This window comes from Herpailurus yagouaroundi, unplaced genomic scaffold (assembly GCF_014898765.1).
Source record: "Herpailurus yagouaroundi ecotype Mexico unplaced genomic scaffold, PumYag 188, whole genome shotgun sequence".
Classification (NCBI taxonomy): domain Eukaryota; kingdom Metazoa; phylum Chordata; class Mammalia; order Carnivora; family Felidae; genus Herpailurus; species Herpailurus yagouaroundi.
Window position 1 is genome coordinate 31416746 of NW_024412419.1, and position 23175 is coordinate 31439920.

The 23175-nt window shown below is 41.3% G+C and overlaps 1 protein-coding gene and 1 pseudogene across 6 annotated transcripts in view; both read left to right on the top strand.

Annotated features, from left to right (window-relative positions):
* The window catches only part of RMDN2 (regulator of microtubule dynamics 2), a 78816-nt gene that overhangs the window by 46169 nt on the left and 9472 nt on the right, over window positions 1-23175 (top strand). For 5 of the 6 annotated variants that reach the window (XM_040496544.1, XM_040496547.1, XM_040496545.1 and 2 more), the window contains 4 exons: window positions 367-444; window positions 11800-11898; window positions 20954-21007; window positions 21096-21176. In XM_040496544.1, the coding sequence (XP_040352478.1) occupies window positions 367-444; window positions 11800-11898; window positions 20954-21007; window positions 21096-21176 (312 nt within the window). The remainder of the gene's footprint in view (window positions 1-366; window positions 445-11799; window positions 11899-20953; window positions 21008-21095; window positions 21177-23175) is intronic. The other variant, XM_040496543.1, reaches the window with a different exon arrangement.
* On the top strand, window positions 560-3434 carry LOC121044601 (PR domain zinc finger protein 14-like; annotated as a pseudogene).

Consider the following 23175-nt stretch of genomic DNA (forward strand, 5'->3'; position numbering starts at 1 on the left):
AACCCAGTTCTGCTATTCTGTCTTCCATTATATCCTAATCATTTGAAACTTGCAAGCATCCTGCTGAATCAGTATTAGCTAGGCAAGTCATGGGCAGACAAAAGCGTCACTTGGAGGTTTTCTACTTTTTATAGTGACGTTGGCTTTAAATTATGCATAGCTTAATGAAATCATCATCACAGTCAGGTTCTAGTTGTGAGCAATCATTTCTGATAATTGAATTATTGGTATGACTTCTTATGTTAACGGTAGGGATTAAGGAGGGGGACTAAACAACACCGTAAAGCCCCTTTGAATTTCGACACAGCTGCATTCAACACCACCTGAATCCTGAGAGATGGTATTTGTTTTGGACTTTTCTTTTAGGAGCATCTGGATAAAGCAATCCAGTTTTTACCCGAAGAACCTTTTTTGTATTACCTCAAAGGAAGATACTGTTATACTGTAAGCCGAATGTTTTTATCCATAATTCTTATCTCAATATACTTTGATTACGTGATATATTTTTAGTGACTTATTCTTTGTTTAGTTGTCTCACCAGGTGCCTGCTGTAGGGAAAATGATAAAATCAGTACGTGTTTTATGAGTTTATGATTGATTGGTTTATATACCATGTTACAAATGGCGTATGGTTTTATATGTATACATAGATGTCTGTGCTTTTCCACTTAGCACCTCTCCATTTCCCCTCACAACAATCACACCGTCTCCTTTGTGCTCTCTCAATTGGCGATCAGCCACCTACCTGCGTGTGCCCTGTGTTGGTGTCCTACTCTTTGTTTCATGAGAGGACTTTGTCACTTAACAGAGTGTCTTGAGCATTTATGTGCCTACTGTTCTTGCCTTGAAAGACCTGAATTTAGAAAAGGACATGAAATATATAGGAATAAATAAAGGCAGCTGGCGAGTCTAAGCCCCGGTGTGTTAAGTGACATTAGTTTATAGAAAATTAACATAATGTGAAAATATGTCTTCAGGGATGCATGAAAAAATTATGCTTAAGAGAAATGCTATTTCTGAATGAGAAGATTAGCATAAGCAAAAGAGGAAGCTTGTTAGTTGAGGTTTGAAGATTAGGAATGGAAAAGGAGGCTTTTTTGTTGAACACCTGCTATGTATCAAATGTGCAGTTTATACTTTATATTTCTTATCTCCTTTAATCCTTAAAACAGCCCTGTAAGCAGTTTTTATTACGCCAGTTTTTGGTATTAAGAATCTGAGTCTTCATGAAGGTACAAGATTCCAAAGGCTTAAAACCCACCAACCCGACCTCACACGAGTCTGGGGCTTGAATGTACATTATTTGTTTAGGCTTAAAAAACCCAAGAAGGAGGGGCGCCCGGGTGGCTCAGGTCATGATCTCACGGTCTGTGGGTTTGAGCCCCGCGTCGAACGGGTGACGGCTCAGAGCCTGGAGCCTGCTCTGGATTCTGTGTCTCCTTCTTTCTCTGCCCCTCCTCTGCTCACGCTCTGTCTCTCCCTGTCTCTCAAAAATAAATGACTGTTAAAAACAAACACCAGCCTGCAGCCTACCAGTGCGGAGCCCCCGCCACCCTCAGGGCCCTGGAGGTGCTGGTTGCGTGGTGGCCCTCTGGAAGACCCGACCCACGCTGTGCCCCGGGATGGCTCTGCAGCCGCCAGGTGAGGCCGGATCCAAGGGCAACATGTGCTACCCCCTAGGGCGGCCCAGGATGCCACCAACACCTGGACGCCTCCTGCACACCTTTCCCGGCCTGTGGCCGCTATGGGAACATACTAACCGCTGCGGAGGAAGATGTCCAACTTTTCCGCAGCTGGAGGCCGCCGTGCCTGCATCCCACGCTATGCCCCCCCTTTGCCTTCCAGTGCGGTCCACGCCTCCCTTGCTGAGCTCCAACCTGGCCCTGTGGAGGGAGTGGCTCTACGATCCGCCCTGGTACAGCCAGCCGCCAGCGCGGTACCCAGTTCCCCAGCTCCCCAGAGAGGTGCCCCACTTCCTCAACAGCAGCCACGAGTATACAGGCGCCATCAGTGAAGGCTTGGGCCATACTGGTGGCCGACGTGACAGTGGCCAATGCCGTGGACCTGAAATTTTCATGCCCCGCTGGCTGCGAACGCTTCCCGGTGACCTGAGGGGGTGGAGGCCTCCCAGTTATTATCTTGCTCCCCCAGCAAGCAGTCTGAGGAGGGCTCCAAACTCCTGAACCAGCAAGGGAAGTCGTCTCTCCGGGTTCCTGGTCCCCACAGACAGCTCTGGATCTGCTTCCCTTTGTCGAACTCTGGGTAAAGACTCCTTCAACTACCAGAAGGTCTCTGCCTCAAGCAGACGATGTTTGGTGAAGTGTGGCATTTTTGGTGCATTCTGCAGTAGCCTTGTTGCCAAAGGAGTCAGGTTTGGACCTTTTCAAGGTAAAGTGGTCAATGCCAGTGAAGTCAAGACCTATGGAGACAATTTCTCTGGTGTGCGACACTGTCAAAGATGGTCATTTGAGCCACTTTATAGATGGAAAAGGAGGTGCAGGGAACTGGATGTCCTCTGTCAACTGTGCCTGTTTCCCCAAGGAGCAGAGCCTGGTTGCAATGTCGAAGGCAGATACCTTACGAGAGCTGCTAGAACCAAGAGCTCCTTGTGTGGTATGGAGACTGCTATGGAAAGTTTTAGACATTCCCGTGAGCCTTTCGCTCACAGAACAGAGGAAGCAGGTGCCTGGGCCCTCTGAAGAGTCTGCAGAAGGCTACAGGTGTGAAAGATGTGGAAAAGTATTTACCTACAAATATTAACAGAGATAAGCACCTCAAGCACACCCCTTGTGTGGACAAGGGTGATAGGAAATTTCCCTGCTCTGTCTGCAAACGATCCTTTGAGAAGTGGCACCAGCTCCGGATCCCTGTCCTGCACGTTCACGAGAAGCACCAGCCTCACAAGTGTTCAACGTGTGGCAAATGCTTCTCTCAGTCTTCCAGCTTAAACAAACACACGAGAATCCACTCTGGAGACAGACCATCCCAGTGTGTGTATTGCACAAAGAGGTTCACTGCCTCTAACATCCTCTGCACATATATCAGGCAACACTCGGGAAAAGCCCTTCAAATGCAAGCATTCTGGTAAATCTTTCACATCCCTCGCTGCCCATGACAGCCACGTCCGTCACTCACACAAGGAGGATGATGGCTGCTTGGGCAGCATCTGTAGAAAATCCTTCCCGGATCAAGAAGCCTTCTACTCCCACACGAAGCTTCATGAAGGCTACTAGCCCTCAGAGAGTATGGGGACAATGTAAAAACTAAAAGCTAGGATTCTGTCTTTGTTTTCCTTGCTTATGGGTGTGTCGTACGGACAGATGATAGTTATACTAAGATGAGAAACAGAAAAATGGAACCGGCCAAAAAGCTGAGTTTAACTGATTTCACCAGCTTTCACAGAAATATTATTCACAATTAAAAAAAATTAATGTTTGTTTATTTTTGACAGAGAGAGACAGAGCATGTAGCAGGAGAGGGGCAGAGAGAGGGAGACACAGAATCCAAAGCAGGCTCTAGGCTCCGAGCTGTCAGCACAGAGCCCGATGTGGGGCTCAAACTCACAGACCGCGAGATCATGACCTGAGCCAAAGTCGGATGCTCAACCGACGGAGCCAACCAGGCGCCCCATTATTACTCACAATTTTTAACAAGAACGGAATTTTGGTGAATTTACCTAAAAGTAGTGAAAGCTGGCTCTTAATAGAGCTTAAGGGTCTGGAAACTCAACACAAACCCTGAGAGAAGGACACTAGGAGTAGAGTTTGATTTTTGTGGTGAAAAAGACCTTTTCTCTGTTTTGGACCCCAATTGTTATGCCTGTGGCCATCACCTGGTCTCTTTTTCATAGAATAAATTCTTTAAAAGTTCCAAAAAATAAAAATAAAAATAAAAACAAACAAGCAAACAAAAACCCAAGAAGGAAATTCTGATTTAAAGTGGATCCTGATCTTCATGGCATAAACAAACGGCAGAAGCTAATGTTGATCTTCCCTGGAAGAATATACATGCACATAGGTCTTATAAAACTGCAGAGTAGCCCAAGGATGATGAGGTCACAGTCAAAAATAATAGAATATACAAAGAAATAAGGCATCAAGTATGACAGTCAACAGAAACCAAAATCAGGAATAGATCTAAAAGGACTTCAGATTTTGGAACCGTGGAATATACAATGTTAAATAGCTACTTATACAGTGTGGGTTTTTTTTTTTTTTTTCAAATAAAAGGAATCGGGGAGGGGGGAATGGATGAGGAGCATGAGACTACAAAACTGACCAGGTAGATTAGAAAAAAGATAAGATAAATTTTGGTATAAAAGTCTATTATTTCACATTAAAAGAAAACTCAGTGGAAAGATTTAGCAGTTGATAGGCACCACTAAAGAGAAAATTAGTGAACTTTAAGGTAAATCTGAAAAAGTTGCCTGGAGTGCACACAGAGGAACAAAGAGATAGAAAATATGAAGGAAAGATAAAAAGACACAGAAGGGAAGAAAGGATATTGCACAGTGCTAAATTTTCATGTGCTCTTGGTAATTAATAAAACAAGAAGTCAAAAAAACATATTAAGTATGTAAAACATTGGAGCTTCCCATTTAATAACCTTGATCTAATACACATATAAAAATAATGTACCATTGGAGGGTACACATTTTTCCAGCATATGTAGAGTGTTGACAACATTGATCAATATGAGGTCATGAAGCAAGTCTTAATAAATTGCAAAGAATTGATATCAAACAGGTTTCCTGATCATAATGCAATTAAATTCAAATTTTGAAATAAAACAACTTAAGAAACATAAGTCTTGAAATAAGAAATTATAATTAAAAAACAACAAGGAGATGCCATTTATTCTTACTCATTTGATAAAATTTATAAATATCAGTGTAAGATGTTGCAAAGATATGGAGCAACAGGAACTTTTGCATTGTTGTAGGAGCATGCTGCTTTGGAAATAATCGGATACTATCTTTTAAATCTGATTACTTGCCTACCATATGACCCACAGTGGTGCCTACGCTAGAGAAAGTCTTGCAAATGTACTCTGGAAGGCATGTACAAGAATGCCTGCAGCAGCCTTGCTCCTAAGAGCAAGAAAATGAAAAAGATCCAAATGTCCATTTGCAAAAGAGTGGATGAAAAATCACTGACATATGTTTAAATGATGGAATGTTTCACAGCTATTTAAATGACAGAACTTCAGTCACACTCAGCAACCTGGATAAAATCTTAAAACTATAATAAGTGAAAAAATAAGTCATAGAAAGAAATAAACAACATGGGATCGTTTTTTTAAAGTAAAAAAAAAAAGCAAAAATAAACAGAGCAATAAGTAACACTATGTAGGAAAGCAAGGGAATAATTTTGTTTAATAGAGGTTAATGGCTACTAGAAACCTAGAAGATGATACTGGGAAGGAAGGCACTTGATGGGGTTGAGAGAGTATCAGTACCCTCTTAAGTATTCATTTCTGAATCCTTTTAATCTTTTATGGTAAACCTCTGATATTCATATTTGGGAAAAAAGAAAAGTTTTTAAAAGGAAGCAAAAAATACTGTGCATCCCCTGTAGAAGAGGACTGACGCACACAACTTGCAAGCACCGTGCCCCTGCCCACATGTGCTTTGCAGAGTGGCCCAGCTGGCCCCTGTCTTGACAGCAGCTGCACATCTCCTGTGGAAAAGGACCAGCACCACCTTGTTAAGGGTACACACCCTGCCCACTATGTTCAAGGGCAGGTGATATATCTGACTTTCCTAACACAGAGAAACAGGCACAGAGAGTTAGGCAAAATGAGGAGACAGAGGAATATATCCCAGATGAAACAATAGGACAAAATGACAGCAAGAGACCTAAGGGAAACATAGATAAGTAATGCCTGATAGAGAATTTAGAGTAATGATCACAAAGCTACTCACTGGACTTCAGAAGAGAGTGGAGGACATCAGCAAGACCCTTAACGCAGAAATAGCAAAGAACCAATCAGAGTTGAAGAACTCAATAATTGAAATTAAAAGTTCACTGGATGGAATAAATAGCAGACTAGAAGAAACAGAAGGACGAATCAGTGATCTGGAGGACAGAGTAATAGAAAGGAATCAAGCTGAGCAAGTGAAAGAAAAGAAATTATGCAAGATGAGAATAGACTTAGGGAACTCAGTGACTCCATCAAATGTAATTAACAATTGCATTATAGGGATCCCAGAAGAAGAATAAGAGGAAAAAGAGGGCATAATATTTGAAGAAACAATGACTGAAAACTTCTTGATTTGGGAGAAGGAAACAGAAATTTAGATCCAGGAGGTACAGAGATCCCCCAACAAAATCAACCCAAGGAGGTCCACACCAAGACATATAGTAATTAAAATGGCAAAAAGCAGTGGTAAAGAATTTTAAAAGCAGCAAGAGAAAATAAAACAGTTACATATGAGGGAAACCCCATAAGGCTAGAGACAGGTTCTTCAACACAAACTTTGCAGGCCAGAAGGGAGTGGCATGATATATTCAAAGTGCTGAAAAGAAAAAATCTATAGCCAAGAATACCCTATCCAGCAAGGCTATCATTCGGAATAGAAGGAAAGATAGAGTTTCCCAGACAAACAAAAATTAAAAGAATTCAGGACTACTAAACCAGCCCTATAAGAAATGTTAAAGGGGACTCTGTGAGTGGAAAGGAAAAACCATCAATAAGAGTAAGAAAGGTAGAAAGCACAAAAGCAATAAAAATAAGTATATCTTTTCAAATGCCCATGGAACATTCTCCAGAAGAGATCACATGTTAGGCCATGAAACAAGTCTCAACAAATTCAAAAAGTCATACCATGCGTCTTTTCTGACCACAATGCTGTAAAACTAGAAATCAACTGCAAGAAAAAAATCTGGAAAGAACACAAATACATGGAGGTTAAATAATATGCTACTAATCAATGGATGAGTCAACCAAAAAATTAAAGAGGAAATAAAAAAATACATGGAGGCAAATGAAAATGAAAACACAATAATACAAAATCTTTGGGGTCCAGCAAAAGTGGTCCTAAGAGAGAAGTTTATAGCAATACAGGTCTACCTCAAGAAGCAAGAAAAATCTCAAATAACCTAACATGACAACTAAAAGAGCTAGAAAAAGAAGAACAAACAAAACCCAAATCCAGCAGAAGGAAGGAAATAATAAAGATTAGAGCAGAAATAAATGATACAGAAAAAGAAGGGAAGGAAGGAAGGGAAGGCAGGAAAGAAGGAAGGAAGGAAGGAAGGAAGGAAGGAAGGAAGGAAGGAAGGAAGACGGACAGATCAGTGAAACTAGGAGCTGGTTCCTTAAACAGAGCAACAAAATTGATAAACCCCTAGCCAGACTCATCAAAAAAAAAAAACAAAACAAAAACAAAAACAAAAAGAGGACTCAAATAGAAACATAAGAGGAGAAATAACTGACCCCACAGAAATACAAAGGATTATAAGAGAATATTATGCAAATTTATCCCAACAAACTGGACAACCTAGAAGAGATAAATAAATTCCTAGAAACTATATAACCTACCAAAACTGAAACAGGAAGAAATGCAAGATTTGAGCAGATTGATTACCAGCAGTGAAATTAAATAGTAATTTAAAAACTCCCAACAAATAAAAGTCCAGATGGTTTCACAGGTGAATTCTACCATATATTTAAAGAAGAGTTAATACTTATTCTTGTCAAACTTTTCTTAAAAATAGAAGAGGAAGGAAAATTTCCAAATGCATTCTAATAGGCCAGCATTACCCTGATTCCAAAACCAGATAAAGACACACTACAAAAAATAACTACAAGCCAATATCTCTGGTGAACATACATGCAAAAATCCTCAACAAAATAATAGCAAACCAAATCTAACAATAGATTCAAAAAATCATTTACCATGATCAAGTGGGATTTATTTCTGGCATGCAAGAGTGGTTCATTGTTTGCAAATCAGTCAGTGTGATACATCACATTATTAAGAGAAAGGACAAAAACCATATGAACATTTCAATAGATGCAGAAAAAGCATTTGACAGAGTAAATATCCATTCATGATAAACGTGCTCAACAAAGTTGGTTTTTAGAGGAAACATACCTCAACATCATAAAGGCCTTATGTGGAAAGACAGCTGAGAGCTTTTCCCCTAAGGTCAGGAACAGTGCAGTGATGTCCACTCTCACCACTTTTATTTAACATAGTACTGGAAGTCCTAGCCACAGCAATCAGACAAAAAGAAGGAGAAGGGGAAGGGGAAGAAGAAGAAATAAAAGGCATTCAAATTGGTAGGGAAGAAGTAAAACTTTCACTATTTGCAGTTGGGAGAATCTATATATAGAAAAAATATGGGGCGCCTGGGTGGCGCAGTCGGTTAAGCGTCCGACTTCAGCTCAGGTCACGATCTCGCGGTCCGTGAGTTCAAGCCCCACGTCGGGCTCTGGGCTGATGGCTCGGAGCCTGGAGCCTGCTTCCGATTCTGTGTCTCCCTCTCTCTCTGCCCCTCCCCCGTTCATGCTCTGTCTCTCTCTGTCCCAAAAATAAATAAATAAAAAAAAAAAAAAGAAAAAATAAAGACTTCCTCGAAAAACTACTAGAACTAATAAATGAATTCATTCAGGTCACGGGACAAGAAATCCCCATGTACAGAAATCTGTTGAGTTTCTAAAAGCAGCAGAAAGAAAAATTAAGAAAATGATCCCGGGGCACCTGGGTGAGTCAATTGGCTGAACGTCTGGCTTTGGTTTAGCGCATGATCTCGCAGTCCGTGAGTTCGTGCCCCACGTCGGGCTCTGTGCCGTCAGCTCAGAGCCTGGAGCCTGCTTCAGATTTTGTGTCTCCCTCTCTCTCTGCCCCGCCCCCACTCACACTCTGTCTCTCTCTGTCTCTCAAAAATGAATAAAATGTTTAAAAATTAAAAAAAGAATCCCATTTACTATTGTAACAAAAATAATAAAATGCCTAGGAATAAACTTAAAGAGGTGAAAGACCTGTACTCAGAAAACTATAAAACATTAATGAAAGGAACTGAAGATAACACAAAGAAATGGGAAGACATCCATACTCATGTATTGGAACAACAAATATTGTCAAAATGTCTGTACTCTCCAAACAATCTATATATTTGATGCAATCCCTATCAAAATACCAACAGCATTTTTCACAGAACTAGAACAAGCAATCCTAAAATTTGTATGGAACCACAGAAGACCCTGAATAGCTAAAGCATTCTTGAAAAGCAAAAGTGGCAGCATCAGAATTCCAGACTTCAAGTTATATTACAAAGCTGTAGCAATCAAACCAGTTTGTACTAGCACAAACATAGACATGTAATCAATAGAACAGAATAGGAAGCCCAGAAGTAAATCCACAATTACATGGTCAATTGATCTTTGACAAAGGAGGCAAGAATATGCTATGGGAAAAAGACAGTCTCTTCAACAAATGGTGTTGGGAAAACTGGACAGCACCACGAAACCGGATCACTTTCTTTCACCATACACAAAGTGAAAATGGAATAAAGACCTAAATGTGAGCCCTGAAACCATAAAAATCCTAGAAGAGAGCACAGGCAGTAATTTCTCTGATATTGGCCATAACAACATCTTTCTAGATGATTCTCCTGAGGCAAGGGAAACAGAAGCAAAAATAAACTATTGGGACTGCCTCAAAATAAAAATTTTCGACACAGCAAAGGAAACAACCAAAAAAACTAAAAGACAACCTACTGAATGGGAGAATATATTTGCCAATAACATATCTGATAAAGGGTTAGTATCCAAAATATATAAAGAACGTATACAACTCAATACCCAAAAAACAAATAATCCAATTAAAACATGAGAAGACATGAACAGACATTTCTCCAAAGAAGATATACAGATGGACAACAGACACATGAATAAGTGTTCAACATCACTCATCATCAGGGAAATGGAAATCTAAACCACAATGAGATATCACCTCACATCTATTGGAATGACTAAAATCAAAAACACAAGAAATAACAAGTGTTGGTGAGGATGTAGAGAAATAGGAACCCTTATGCACTGTTGGTGGGAATGCAAACTGGTGCAGACACTGTGGAAGGTAGTATGGAGGTTCCTTGAAAAATTATAAATAGAACTACTCTATGATCCAGTAATCACACTACTGGATATTTACCAAAGGATACAAAAACATTAATTCCAAGGAATACATGCACCCCTATGTTTATTGCAACATTATTTATAATAGCCAAATTATAGAAGGAACCTAAGTATCCATTGATACATGAATAGACAAAGAAGAAGTGGTATTTATACACAGTAGAATATTATTCAGCCATAAAAAGAATGGAATCTTGCCATTTGCAACAACATGACAGATCTAGTGGGTTTAACACTAAGTGAAATAAGTTAGAGAAAGACAAATATTTTATGATTTCACTCATATGTGGAATTCAAGAAACAAACAAGGGAAATAAGAAAAGAGACAAACCAAAAAACAAACACTTGACTAAGAGAACAAACAGATGGTTACCAGAGGGGCAGTGGCGGGTAGATGGGGGAAATAGGTAAAGGGGATTAAGAGTACACTTATCTTGGGGTGCCTGGGTGGCTTAGTCGGTTAAGCATCCGACTTCGGCTCAGGTCATGATCTCGCGGTCCGTGAGTTCAAGCCCCGCATCGGGCTCTGTGCTGACAGCTCAGAGCCTGGAGCCTGTTTCAAATTCTGTGTCTCCCTCTCTCTCTGACCCTCCCCTATTCATGCTGTCTCTCCCTGTCTCAAAAATAAATAAATGGTAAAAAAAAAAAAAATTAAAAAAAAAAAGAGTACATTTATCTCGTAGAGTACTGAGTGATATATGAAAGTGTTGAATCACTATATTGTACACCTGAAGCTAACATAACACTGTATGTTAACTCAACTGGAATTAAAATAAAATGATGGGGGAAGGAAGCAAAAAATAAATGATAACAGGAAATTGAATTTTGGTGGTTATTGGTTAAAAAATTTTTCTCCTGGATTGTAAATATGTATACTGAGACTTCGCTCTACACTCCCCCCGGGTTGAGGATCCTTGTTCTATTTACATTTCTGTGATGCTGTATTCTGGATCAGGTTGGCAGCGGGAAGTAGGCAGTAAGAAAGAAAAGGTGGGGTCTGGTAGCTCCTATACTCCATGCAAAGAAATACTGTATGGCCATCTCAGACTCTTGAATCACGTGAACAAACAGGATCAGCATTATTCCCCATCCCCACCCCTGACTCTGATTGAACACACATCTCATCATGAGTATTTTATTTTTTATTTTATTTATTATTTTTTTAATTTTTTAACGTTTATTTATTTTTGAGACAGAGAGAGACAGAGCATGAATGGGGGAGGGGCAGAGAGAGAGGGAGACACAGAATCCGAAGCAGGCTCCAGGCTCTGAGCCATCAGCCCAGAGCCCGATGCGGGGCTCGAACTCACAGACCGTGAGATCGTGACCTGAGCTGAAGTCGGACGCTTAACCGACTGAGCCACCCAGGCACCCCTCATCATGAGTATTTTAAATTGGTTTGGTAACCAGTGCTTTTTAGAGCTCATAGTTTGTTAGAATTATAAAAAAGGGAAGGTACAATATTAATATCATTAAGTTGATCTCTGTCATGTATGTTATTTAGGAATATGTTCATATTTATGTATTATACGCATACACACACATATACACCTACACACACACACACGCACACACACACACATCTAACTGAGGAGAGATTCTTCATTCAAAAAGTGAAAACTCTCTAAGAATGATGTTGCTTCATATTTGCAGGTCTCGAAACTGAGCTGGATTGAGAAAAAAATGGCTGCTACTCTGTTTGGAAAAATACCATCCTCAACTGTAGAAGAAGCTTTGCAAAATTTCCTTAAGGTATATTTTGTGTATCCATTATTTTAGTATCGAACTGGCTATATGATCTGCGTTAGTCCCCCCTACCCTTCTTCATGTAGATCTCCAATGGAAGCCTGGGGTGGAGTCCTAGTTTTAGCATGTCCAAACTGCTTCCCAGAGCAGCTAGTTATTCCCTAGGTCCTAGGTACAGCCCTTACTACCAAATCCAAGAGCAGCTCTCCAGGTTGTGTGAGCATGTGCAAAAGCATTCATGCCCTGATTATTAGACTTGGTTCCAAATTCTCGTAATGAGCCTAATATAGAACCAGTTTAATCTTGGGGCGCCTGGGTGGCTCAGTCGGTTAAGCAGCCGACTTCGGCTCAGGTCACGATCTCGCGGTCCGTGAGTTCGAGCCCCGCGTCGGGCTCTGTGCTGACAGCTCAGAGCCTGGAGCCTGTTTCAGATTCTGTGTCTCCCTCTCTCTCTGCCCCTCCCCCGTTCATGCTCTGTCTCTCTCTGTCTCAAAAATAAATAAACGTTAAAAAAAAATTAAAAAAAAAAATATGTTCAACCTTTAAAAAAAAAAAAAAAGAACCAGTTTAATCTTAAAGAACTAAAAGATGCCAAAAGGGAGAGTTATTTCAAAAGCCATTCTACAGGTTGCAGACAGTTCTCTAGAACATTCTTAGGGTATCAGACCAAACCAGTATTTTCATTCCTGTCTTAAAATGTATAATAAAACTCTAAACAGTAATATATGTGTGTGCATATAATCAACTTTCTGGTAGGCTAATCCCTTTATCTTTCTCTGGAACCAGTTATAGAATCTTATAGAGACTAAGATGTTTCATCTTTTTCGTCTACCTATTTCAGATTTGTAACAATAGAGACAAAATCAGACTCTAAATTGTATTGTCCAACATTTTGTACCTTCTCATATTTTTTTGTTGTATCTTAGGGATCAATTTTGTAGAACTGAAAGGGATTTGGGGAACACATATTCTAAGATCACAGGTACATTTCATTGTACTTTCCATTTATGAATGAATGCTTAGTGCCTACCTACTGTGCTCTGTGGAAAAAAATAAATGTTCTGAGCTTAAGCATGAGTCCAGTGGGAAAAAGTACAGGGAATAAAAGTACAAAGGCCAGATGTTTCTTATTTTTTATTTAATGTGATCTTTTTTGTTTTATAAAAAGGAAATCAAGGGGCACCTGGGTGGCTCAGTCAGTTGAGCATCCAACTCTTCATTTTGGCTCAGGTCATGATCCCAGGGTCATGGGATCGAGCCCCACATCGGGCTCTGCACTGAGCATGGAACCTGCTTAAGATTCTGTCTCTCTCTGCCCCTCTCCCTTACCTATGCTCTCTCTCTCTAAATTAAATTAAAATTAAATTAAAACTTAAAAAAAGGAAATCAAGACCTCAGGAACTTAATTTTTTCTAGTGTCACACAATGGCAGACCAAAGACATGAATGTAGTTTAAAACTGTATCATCCTTATTTCTTCACCTTTTATCCACCACTGGTAATTTGTTATTTCATTTTAAATTTATAAGAATACAGATCATAGTAGGGGCACCTGGGTGGCTTAGTCGGTCATGTGACCAACTCTTGATTTCTGCTCAGGTCGTGATCTCACAGTCGTAGGATCAAGCCCCAAGTTGGACTTCATGCTGTGTGTGGAGTCTGTTGGAGATTCTCTCTCTCTTTCTTGCTCTCTGCCCCTCCCCCATTCACACACACACACGCACACACACACTCTCTCTCTCTCTTTCTCTCTCTCTCTCTCTGTCTCTCAAAATAAATAAATAAACATTAAAAAAAAAGAATATAGATCATGGGTATATTTAAGCTAAATGGTTCATAGAAGGTGCTAAGCTAATTAGGAAAAATGTCGTTGGGGCTTGAAACTCATTTCTCCATAGTAGCAGTTATAAATGGGGGATCAGATCTTTAGGACACTGCCCCCAAATTCTTAAGGTGCTAATATACCTGAAATATTACACAGATAAAATCAAAAGTGATCAGAGGCCCAGCGATGTAGAGGTAAGGATTGCAACCTCTAGAACTCTATAGACCACCTGGTTAAATCTCAGTTCTGCCACTTACCGGCTGATTAACATTAGACGAGTTTCTTAACCTTTCTCTCAAGTTCATCAATAACATGGAGAGAATAGTACCTGACTCAGAGTGTTGTTGTGAACGTTAAATAAGTTAATACAAGTAAATTACTTAGCGATTTCCTAGCTCCTAGGAAGTGCTCCATATCAGCTCAGAAAATGTTAATGTTATTAAAATGTAAACACCTTGACAAACCATCTTGGGGACCTCCCCATTCAGTCTTGACTTAGATTCTGTCTGAAAATGCATTTGGTGGTGTTTGTTCAGAGAGTCAGAAGGCATCAGGAAAGCTCCCTTCTACATTGACTGCAACATCTGGGGGTACTGAGGAACCCAGAGTGCTAAGGGCAAAGGCTGGGGAGGAAGTGAGAAATCTGGGAGGTATGGGGAGGAGAAGGAACTTGGATCCCATGCCCTAGGAGAGTCTGCAACCCCTAGTCCCAGTAGGAAGTCGTGTTTTTGGACCCTAGACTGTAGGACTCCTGTCCCCAGCTCTGTCTCTCCAAAGAGGATTCATAGGGGCCAGGAATGTGTCCCTAGACCATCCCTCTCAGTTCTGGAGAGATGTAGAGCATTAGCTTTAGAATCAGTTTGAGATCTGGGCCTCTCCCTGTCCCTGTGACCTGGCCGTGTTTCTTTATTTCTCCTAATCTTAAATTCTTCATCTGTGAAGCAGATGAATACCTACTTTATATGATTTGTGGTACAATTCATCAAATAATGCTTGTAATTTTCTTGGCCCAGGACCTCGCACATTAACTACTCTAACTACAAATAAACATTCACTGCTATTATTTTGCTCTTATAACTGGTGAAATCTGATCCTCCCACAGCATCACAGCAATCCAGGGAGGTGATTTTAGATCAGGAGTCATCTGTGAATCCTCTGTGGGAATTCTTTCAAACTGTAGCATGCTTCCCACCTCATCCAAAATTCTGATAATTCCCTCGGGCAGTGGTTCTCAACCTTGGCTGTACATTAGAATCATCTGGAGAGCTGAGACTGAGCCTTGCATGGAGTCCACACTGTCAGCACAGAGCCTGTTTGGGATTCTCTCTCTCCCTCTCTCTCTGCCCCTCCCCAATTTGCTCGCTCTCTCTCTTTCTCTCTCTCAAATAATAAGTGGGTGAACTTTGAAAAAAAAATGCCAGCCTAGACCATGACCCAGACTAATTATTTCAGAATCTTTGAATATATTAAGATATAGTTTATATTCAATAAAATGCACCCATTTTAAGTGTGCACTTCATTGAAGCTTGGCAAATTAATACACTCAGGTAACCACCACCATTTTAAGATTTAGAACATTTCCATCACTTTCAAGAGTTCTCTTTGCCCCTCTGCTGTCAATTTCCCTCAGCCCCTGCCCCAGGCAACCACTGATCTGCTTTTCTGTTTTTTTGACCTATTCTAAAAGTTTATATAAATGGAATCATTGAGCTTTTACTTTGAGTATCTGGCTTCCTTTGCTCAGCATAATGTTTTGAGATTCATTCATTTCATCGGTGTATCCATAGTTCCTTTTTACTGCCTTGTAATATTCCATTTTGTGGATATACCACAGTCTGCTTATGCATTTGCCCATTGGTGGACATTTGCGTTGTGTCCAATTTGGGGCTATTATTAATAAACCTTCAATGAACATTCATATGCAAGCTTTTGTGTAGACATGTTTTTAATTTTCTTTGGTAAGTACCTAGGAATGGAATTATTGGGTCACAACAAAGTGTTTTTAAAACCTGATCAGTGTTTTTAAAGCTCTCAGAGCTATTCCTGTGCAGCCCATGGCGTGGTTGACAGCCTGAAATCAGTGCCTGGGTGTGTGTAATAGATAACAGGTGTGGCAGTGTTGGGGGATAGACGGGCGGCCCTGATCTCACTCACTCTTTGCAACATAAGACCTCTGGATCTCCCTGAGTGGTTTTACCACCTGCAGAGCCTTCTTCTATGCCCTGATATGGTGGAGGGCTATGGCTTGAGTTTATGAGATGTTTTTAAAACAATGCTAGCTTATTCAGTAATGTTTATTAAGCACATACCTAGTACCAGCATGGCCAACGTAGGGAATGCAGAAATGACCAATGCAGCTCCTGTCTCCAGGGAACTTGTACAGCCAAGACCAAGTAAACAGCTACAATATTCTCTGCCAGGTATTATTATAGGGTGTTCTAAGAGCCTAGCTAGGAACTGCTTCTTAACTAGAACATTCTACTGAGCATTAGGTACTTACCTAAATAACTACCTTCCTTGTTATTTAGGCAAGCCCTTTGGTAAAAAGTTAGAATCTGCTCCATTTTAGGAAGTTGGTGTTGTTAGTAGCCTATGTACCTTTGGCGGCTTCTTTTTTTTTTTTAACCATGAGCACAAAAAGAAAGAGATGTTCTGATTTATAATCAGGATGGCTAATTAAACATAAGTGCTAAGGTATATATGCAGGATTAAAATGCTAATATTAAAGAAATAAGCAGTCCCTATCAAAATAACACCAGCATTCTTCACAGAGCTAGAACAAACAATCCTAAAATTTGTATGGAACCACAAAAGACCCCAAATAGCCAAAGCAATCTTGAAAAAGAAAACCGAAGCTGGAGGCATCACACCCCCGGACTTCAAGCTTTATTACGAAGCTGTAATCATCAAGACAGTATGGTACTGGCACAAAAACAGACACTGAGATCAATGGAACAGAATAGAAAACCCAGAAATGGACCCACAAACATATGGCCAACTACTCTTTGACAAAGTAGGAAAGACTATCCAATGGAATAAGGACAGTCTCTTCAACAAATCCTGTTGGGAAAACTGGACAGCGACATGCAGAAGATTGAACCTGGACCACTTTCTTACACCATATACAAAAATAAACTCAAAACAGATGAAAGACCTAAATGTAAGAGAGGAAGCCATCAAAATCCTAGAGGAGAGAGCAGGCAAAAACCTCTTTGACCTTGGCAGCAGCAATTTCTTACTCAGCACGTCTCCAGAGGCAAGGGAAACAAAAGCAAAATTGAACTATTGGGACCTCATCAAAATAAAAAGCTTCTGCATGGCGAAGGAAACAATCAGCAAAACTAAAAGGCAACCAATGGAATGGAAGAAGGTATTTGCAAATGACATAGTAGATAAAGGGTTAGTATACAAAATCTATAAAGAACTTATCAAACTCAACACCGCCCCCCCCAAAAAAAAATCCAGTGAAGAAATGGGCAAAAGACATGAATAGACGCTTCTCCAAAGAAGACATCCAGATGGCAGACAGACACATAAAAAAAAATGTTCAACATCACTCATCATCCTGGAAATACAAATCAAAACCATAATGAGATACCACCTCACACCTGTCAGAATGGCTAACATGAACAACTCAGGCAACAACAGATGCGGAGAAAGAGGATCTCTTTTGCACTGCTGGTAGGAATGCAAACTGGTACACCCACTCGGGAAAACAGTATGGAGGTTCCTCAAAAAATTAAAAATAGAATTACTCTGTGATCCACCAATTGCACTACTAGGTATCTATCCAAGGGATACAGGTGTGCTGTTTCGAAGGGGCACATGCACCCCTATATATGTAGCAGCACTATCAACAATAGCCAAAGTATGGAAAGAGCCCAAATGTCCATTGACGGATGAATGGATAAAGAAGATGTGGTATATATATATACAATGGAGTATTACTCGGCAATCAAAAAGAATGATCTTTCCATTTGCAACTATGTGGATGGAACTAGAGAGTATTATGCTAAGCAAAATTAGTCAGTCAGAGAAAGACAAATATCATATGACTTCACTCATATGAGGACTTTAAGACACAGAACAGATGAACATAAGGGAAGGGAAACAAAAATAATATAAAAACAGGGAGGGGACAAAACATAAGAGACTCTTAAATATAGATAACAAGCAGAGGGTTGTGGGAGGGGGAAATGGGCTAAATGGGTAAGGGGCATTAAGGAATCTACTCCTGAAATCATTGTTGCGCTATAGCCTGACTTTTATGTAAATTTAAAAAAATAATTAACTAAAAAAAAGAAATAAGCTGCTTATTCTCATATGTTGAAGCAAGTTTTATGAACAGGTTTTGGACAGAGCTGGGCAACTACTGGACGTAGAAGAAGGTGCAACAGAACAAAGTTTAATCAAAGTCTTCCTTTTAGAGAGACTTAAAAAATACACTTAGTAGACTTGAAGAGTAGAGATGGAAATGATTGGACGAGAGAGAACCAGCAGAACCAGAACTCATCAATACCATGGGTGGCTCTCTAGGCTTTTCTAGGCTGTGGCTAGGATTGAACTTGACGGTGTCCTCCCATCTGTTGGCAGCCTTGCTGTTTCACTAGCAAGTTCTTGGCCAGATCCACACACTGTTCATCTACTCGGTCCTAAAGAATAAACACCCAGTTTGACTCTCCAGCCCAAGACACTTTATCCTAGGATCCTTCCCTTTTGGGTTTTGTAGAGTATATGCCCTTTACCAAAGATGTGAACTCCTCAGCCCCCTAAGTCTTAGATCCACCCAATAGTATCCATCTTTAAAATGCATGTATCCTGGGGCGCCTGGGTGGCGCAGTCGGTTAAGCGTCCGACTTCAGCCAGGTCACGATCTCACGGTCCGTGAGTTCGAGCCCCGCGTCAGGCTCTGGGCTGATGGCTCAGAGCCTGGAGCCTGTTTCCGATTCTGTGTCTCCCTCTCTCTCTGCCCCTCCCCCGTTCATGCTCTGTCTCTCTCTGTCCCAAAAATAAATAAACTTTGAAAAAAAAAAATTTAAAATGCATGTATCCTTTGACTCAGCAATTCAACTTCCAGGAATCTCTTCTACAGACATAATCACACTTGTACACAAGTATACAGGAGAAAGTATTTCACTGATCATTATTGGTAACAGTAAAAAAATGTCTAAATGTGTAATAAAGAATGCTTAATTACGGCATATGTGTAATATGAAATACACCTCTTAGGAATGAGGTAGATCTGTGTATGCAAACACAGAAATGTGTCTGTGATACATTGTGGGAAAAAACGTTTTGGACCAATATACAGAAATGGTCCCATAATCATTTTTTTCCAAAGTGAATTTTTTTTTTTTTTACTTGTGTATGCTTGATAAAGGGTCTGGTAAGATTCATGTCAAACTGTTGATAGTGGTTACCCCTGGGAGATGAGATTGAAATTGAAAATAAAGTCAGAACAAAGAAGCACTCACTTTTTAGTTTTGGAAATGTTCGTATCACTTGTATCTTGTAAAACATGCATATCTTTGTAAATTTGTTAAAGTAACCTTCTTGGGGCTCCTGGAGGAAGTTAAGCATCCAACTCTTGGTTTCGGCTCAGGTTGTGAGCTCACAGTTCATGGGTTCAAGCCTTACATTGGGCTTTTCACTGACAGCACGGAGTCTGCTTGGGATTCTCTCTCTCCCTCTCTCTCTCTCTGTCCCTCCCCCTGCTCTCTCTCTCTCTCTCTCAAAATAAATAATAAACATTAAAAAAAAAGTAACCTTCTTTGCTTGGGTTCTACGTCTCTCTGGGTTGGGTTCCAAGGTCAGATTGGGAGCTTATTTGCATTGGTCCTTAATACAGCAGCAGCTGACCGAAGATTAACTTAGGTTCTAAGAAGTGCTCTCTAGTAACAATGCCAGATGCCTGCAAGAATTCTTATTCACCAGAGATAAAGAAAGGGAACTGATGCATAAAAGTTTAGTAGATGTGTGGGGTGCCTGGGTGGCTCAGTCGGTGAAGCATCCGACTTCAGCTCAGGTCATGATCTTGCGGTTTGTGAGTTCGAACCCCCGCACTGGGCTCTGTGCTGACAGCTCAGAGCCTGGAGCCTGCTTTGGATTCTGTGTCTCCCTCTCTCTCTTGCTCCTCCCCTGCTCACACTCTCTCTCTCTCTCTCTCTCCCTCTCAAAAACAAATAAACATTAAAAAAAAAGTTTAGTAGATGTGCATAAGAGTTTAGTAAAGTGCCTTCATAATACCCACTTATTAAAATTTGTAAGTAGGTCTGCTACTTGGACTAGTTGTTTCCCGGGTCTGTCTTTTCTTCAAAAATACTTGACGCGATGGACTTTAGATATTATTCAGCCCGTGGGATGTGTTGAAATCATAAGAAATCAAATACTAACGTGGTGGAGGATGTTTGTCATGGGATACCTATCATCCTCTAATTGTCTCCTAAATAGACTAAACTGTATAGGACTTGTCTTGGGAGCATGTATCGCCAATTGTTTCTGTCCTCGAAAAGAAAAAAAGAGAAAGGATAGGTTATACAAAGGAATCCTGAAATCTTAAAGGATCTCATTGTTTCATAAGCTCTATGAGCTTAATAATAATAATCTCATTTTTTTTAAATTTTTTTTTCAACGTTTATTTATTTTTGGGACAGAGAGAGACAGAGCATGAACGGGGGAGGGGCAGAGAGAGAGGGAGACACAGAATCAGAAACAGGCTCCAGGCTCCGAGCCATCAGCCCAGAGCCTGACGCGGGGCTCGAACTCACGGACCGCGAGATCGTGACCTGGCTGAAGTCGGACACTTAACCGACTGCGCCACCCAGGCGCCCCAATAATCTCATTTTTTAAATGTTTATTTATTTCTGAGACAGAGAGAGACAGAACATGAGTGTGGGAGGGGCAGAGAAAGAGGGAGACACAGAATCCGAAGCAGGCTCCAGGCTCCGAGCTGTCAGCACAGAGCCCAACGTGGGGCTTGAACCCACAAACTGTGAGATCATGACCTGAGCTGAAGTCAGACGCTTAACCGACTGAGTCACCCAGGCGCCCCAATAATAATCTCATTTTAATGGATAATCTCAAAAGCTGTATTTCCACCATACTTGAATTGATCAAACGAGTCAGATGTAATACAACCAATCTAAATTTTTCAGACAACTTGGTTAATATCTGATTCTTTACTGGTTGTTATAATATTGCCCCATTTATTCTTTTTTCTGTTCTCTCTTAAAATCAGGTTGAAGAACTACACCCTGGTTTTTCTAAGTCCAATTACTTGTTCTTGGCCAAGGTAAGGAAGACCACTTGTTTTAAGATCACTTTGAATGCATTACATAAAAATGGGATTCCCTTTCACATTGTCGACTTTTCATTTCTAGTGTTACATCGATCTTGAACAAACAGATGACGCTGTGAAGTTTTGTAATTTGGCAGTATCGCTCCCTTGTGTTACCAAAGAGGTAAGTCCCAACAGGGACAGCGAAGGCTGTTATTTTCACCAGTACTTTTCTAGCTCCAGATAGGAACAGCTGGCTTAGATGCATCTGGATTTTTCTTCCATACTAAAACATTTGGGATTTCACTGGGATTGAACATGTGCTGTGAAGTTTTTAGGATTGCTGTGGGTAACCCTTCACCAGCAGACTCCCTGTCTCTTTAAGGGACACACAAATCATGGGCTAGCAGTTAAAATATACTGATGCTTGTTAAGCATTAGACCGCAAGAAGACCGTCCAGGGGTCTGCCGTCTTCAGTCTCCTGCTCACAGTAGGGTGTGGTTATCCTCTACCGTGAAGAAGCTTAAAAATGATGCATTGACATTTTCTTGGTCTTTGAATGCCTACTGCTAACAAAGAAGAAACTATCCCGTGGCTTCTTTCCCTTTTATTCACTAATTCAGGATTCTGGATGTGCTCTGTTTTAGGAATTTCAGAGTTAATGGCCCAGTCTGTGTTGCTGTGAGCCGTATATTGGTATTGTAGGAATACAAGGAAATAGATCAGTGTTTTCCTGCTCCCTTCTCGTACCGCCGCACATTACCGTCCTCTGAATCACAGCGGAAAGAAATGCCTCAGAAAGGAGCATCCCTTGTCTTCTCTGCGGAAGCAAAACCGGCTCCGATGGTTGTTGTGAACCTCAAATATAGACACGCCCACAGCTCTCTAGCAGCTCACAGCCTGGGGGAGAATATAAGCCATATACCCAAGTAACTGTAGCCCAGGGTGGAAAGCCCGAAGCGCTCAGAGAGGTGCAAATAACCGGTGATGGAAATAGTGGAAAGGGAGAAATTATTTCCACCTGGAAGAGATCCGGTAGCATCAGAGGTGGACTTTGAGAGTGTACGTAAGGTGGAGGTGAGAGTGAAGTGCCTCGCAGGTGGTGAACAAAGGCACAGAGGTGGAAAAGCGGAGATTTGTTTGCCTGGAGGGGGAGGGGCAGGGGTGTTCAGCGCAGTCCTGGGAAACAAGGAAGAAAGGGGGGAGCGTAATAAGACCTGCCGGGAACTTCCGGGTTCAGGGATGCCTCCGTCTTTAAACAGGGCTGCTCAGGCCTCACTGGGCCTTGCTGGCAACCACCCGCGCAAGGTCTCGGACGGCTTACGTTTGGGCTTTCCTGCGGGGTTGATTGGCCTTCTCATTCCGATCCCTCACTTGGTCGAGGCGCACAACAGCCTAGGCTCAGGAGCGGCACTTCTCCGGAAGACACTTTGTGCAATTGTTTGGGCAGAAAACAGATTTTGTCCCTCTGGTTGCTTGCTCCATAGAGGTGGTGGGGGCCCTACCATCTTTTCCACCTCTCCTGAATGATGTTTCAGGTTATACGCAGTCATTTAAAACTGAGGGTCTGTGCATTCTTTTTAGAATTTGAGATTAGCATACAGTATGATAGTGAGGCATAATACCTGGTTTCACATGCAAATAGTTGTGCACGATATCCAGAGCTGTCACACAAGGGCTAAATATCAATGACCCCCCCCCCCCCCAGGGTTTGGTCCTTGGTCCCTAAGTCTCCCGTCTCCTCGCCTCCCCTCCGCTCTCCTCCCCTCCTCTCCTTTCCTCTCCTCTCTCCTCCTTCCTGCCCCACAAACCTATGGTCCATGGCTTTGGATGCTATCTACCTGCCAGGAGTCCTCAAATTCGTATCTCTAGACCTCCCTTCTGAGCCCCAAGATCTGAGTATCCAACTTCCTACTTGACATCTGTACCGAGATGTTTCGCAGACATCTCAAACTCAACTCATCATTGGGCCTTTGGATCTCGTCTTTTCCAACTTCCTCTCTAGTAAATGGCACATCCGTCCATCAGTTGGGAATCATCTCCCTCAGCTCCCGACACAGGCATGCACCCACTCACCAAGTCTCAGTCTTCCTCTTCTAAAGCATGCCTTGAGCTAGCCAACTGCCCTCTCACTCGACTGCTACCGCTCCAAGCAGGAAACCACCCGAGTTCACCGGAACTA